General features: G+C 37.2%; 1 protein-coding gene across 1 annotated transcript; it reads left to right on the top strand.

Moving 5' to 3' along the window:
* Positions 1 to 412: 412 nt before the first annotated feature.
* On the top strand, positions 413 to 1,750 carry LOC136204869 (DNA-3-methyladenine glycosylase 1). The gene has a single exon (XM_065995552.1). The coding sequence runs from the start codon at positions 590 to 592 to the stop codon at positions 1,469 to 1,471; it is 882 nt and encodes a 293-aa protein (XP_065851624.1). The 5' UTR covers positions 413 to 589; the 3' UTR covers positions 1,472 to 1,750.
* The last annotated feature ends 1,274 nt before the right edge of the window (positions 1,751 to 3,024 follow it).

The following is a 3,024-nucleotide window of genomic DNA, read 5'->3' as shown; positions in this document are numbered from 1 at the left end:
GGCCATGAGAGGATGCTGGGTGTCTCCATTCTTTCTAGTCCTCCTTCCTTTCTCTTACCCCTTCTGCTTGAAGACAGGATCGGGGTCAGCTTTTCTAGGCTGATCCCAGGCTAAGTTGTGCTTGTTTCGTTTTGTTTTTCCTTTCCTTGTTTACCAAAAAAAAATTACAGGAGAAAAAAATATTTTTTAAATAAACTAATGTAAATTCATTAATTTAATTTTATATTAATTGTATTTTTTAATTTTGGTGAAACACTCCATAATAACTTAGACGGGAGGGAGTATGTTTAGGGCTACAATATTTTAGAGGCCTGATACAGTTTTTATAGTCTTTTTTGCAAATAAATCTAAAACATAAAGCCCATTCCTCTAAACCATAGATTTAAAAGCAATTAGCACAAAGTGTTAATGAGGTCCTAAACTATGCAAAACTCACTAATCAGGCACAAAAAGAACTGGTGTTTGTATTTTTGCTCCCTTCTGTTATCACCGAAAACTCATATGCTTCTTCTGCTGTAGCTGCAACTGCTGGGAACCAGTAATCGTAAAGAGCATATTGAGATAGCAGTACCTAATTCCAAAATATCTAATGCCGCTTACTCGATCCCAAAGTCTCAATCATCCCTCCACCACCAATATTTCCGTAACATCCTCTTCTTCCTCTTCCAAAATCCCATTCCGTCCCCAAAAAATCCGAAAGCTAACCACCTCCACCTCCGCCGCTAATAAAACAACCATCGCCGTTGCCACAGCCACCGTCATCATTAATCCTGCTAATACTACTATATCTTCTCCTCTTTATACAATTGTCAAGCCATTATCACTTAAAGGTGAAATCGACCTCGCTCTTGATCATTTACGCAACTCAGATCCTCTCCTCGTAACTCTAATAGACACGCACAACCCACCCAAATTCGATACCAGTGGCCCGCCGTTTCAATCTTTGGCCAGAAGCATTCTCTATCAACAACTCGCTACCAATGCCGCGAAATCGATCTATACGCGGTTCCTCGCCCTATGCGGCGGCGAATCCGGTGTACTGCCGGAGAACGTTCTCTCGCTCTCCGCTCAACAGCTCCGAGAAATTGGGATTTCTGGTCGGAAAGCGAGCTACCTTCACGATCTAGCAGATAAGTATAGAACTGGATCGTTATCAGATTCTTCAATTCTTGAAATGAATGATGAAATGCTGTTAACTAGCCTTACTGCAGTTAAGGGGATTGGAGTTTGGTCTGTGCATATGTTTATGATTTTTTCACTGCATAAGCCTGATGTATTGCCGGTAGGTGATCTTGGGGTGAGGAAAGGAGTGCAGAGTTTGTATGGGCTTAAGGAATTGCCTCAACCATTGCAAATGGAGCAAGTTTGTGAGAAGTGGAGGCCTTATAGGTCTGTTGGGTCTTGGTATATGTGGAGATTAATGGAAGCTAAGTCATCGGCTAAAGTGGGTAAGAACCTAAAGAAGCACTGATTGTTGCCCTTCAATCTCTGTAAAATTCAGTTATCCTTGTGAACTAGGTATGATTTCTGTGTTCATTAGAAGTAGCTTGATTTGGATGTCTTTTCCTTATGCTCCATCTTTACAATACTAAAACTTGCAACTTTGAAGCCTAAAGATATCATTTTGTGATAAGCAAGTCCTTTTTGATTCACTAATGACAGATAAACCGCTTGGCACCCTTGAATTGTTAAACAGCTTACCTTTGATATAATACTATGCAACATGGGCACTTGAGTTCTAGTGTTTAAAGCAATATCTGCTCTATCATGTTAGAGATAAAAACTATCCTTGTACCTTACCGATACGGCATGAAAAACTAATCTTGATCTAATCTATGAGCTTAAGCTTGTCAAATAGTTTTATTACAATAAGATTTGCTCTTGAATCTTACGTATCAACTTAAGTTTTTTGATACCCATATGCTAGTACAATGTGAAATAATATCTGAATTGTGAAAATTACATGTGAAAGAATTTTGTGCCAGGGTGCTATTTGTATGTGATGAAGTTTCTGGTGTGGCATATTATATCAAATTTTAGTTTATATGTGCACAACTTATTTCCAGCGTAGATGTGCCTGCCACACATTTGCTGGGTTGTTAACAAGTATAGGTTTGAACATGTATATATCAAAATATATTGCATTCAAATAATATCCAAGTGTTGTACAAGATGAAATAAGTACTTGAATGAAGTATAAGTGGTACTAATCTTGAGAACAATTTATGATATCGTAATTCCTGTATTGGTAATAATTCACTCAGTGCATGTGTTTATTTTTAGTCATTTCAGTTGGCATTCAGCTTATTATTGTGTTTGGTTACCATTCTACCATTCTTACGCACACCAAGTTGTGGTTGTCTTGGTACACTGAAGAATGCTACAGTTTATAATAATGCATTACTTATTAGCTTGAACGAAACCATAGGAAAATGAAAACAGAAATTATGCTGTTACTTGATAATAAATAGATAAAGAGGGCACATTAATAATTCTATCTTCTATGGTTCCTCTTTCAAAATCGTGGCACGTAGATGTTTTAAGTTTCTATTTTGTAATTAGATATAGTATAGATAGATGTGATTGTTTACAACTTACAAGTGTTCAAATGTCATTTTCCTGCTCTGGAAAGATTCATTAACTCTATTGAGCAATTAGGTTATATGTTCCTTGCTTAGTAGAGGTGGTCACCCTTGTTGAATTATTTGGCGAGTTGGTTGAGTTTACTCTGGCAGTGATTGTGTATTGAATAACTAATTGCTGATGAATTGTGGTTCATTATTGTGACGCGGTTTTCGCTATGTTGGAATTAGCTTAAAGTCATTAGAAAATGATCAGAAGTACTCTGTAGCAAACCTGAAACGGCCCTGCCGAAGGTGAAGATAATTTACTATCAACATATATACGCTGAGTAAGTGTGGTGTATGTGTGCATTGCATATGCATTCAGGTGGGATAACAATTTGAATTGGTCAAAGTTCTCTTATTGTAAATTAACTTAAGTTGGTTCCTTCTTATATGACTA

This window comes from Euphorbia lathyris, chromosome 1 (genome assembly GCF_963576675.1).
Source record: "Euphorbia lathyris chromosome 1, ddEupLath1.1, whole genome shotgun sequence".
In the NCBI taxonomy this organism is placed as follows: domain Eukaryota; kingdom Viridiplantae; phylum Streptophyta; class Magnoliopsida; order Malpighiales; family Euphorbiaceae; genus Euphorbia; species Euphorbia lathyris.
The sequence above is the reverse complement of the archived record's forward strand: the minus strand, read 5'-3'. Positions and strand labels throughout refer to the sequence as shown.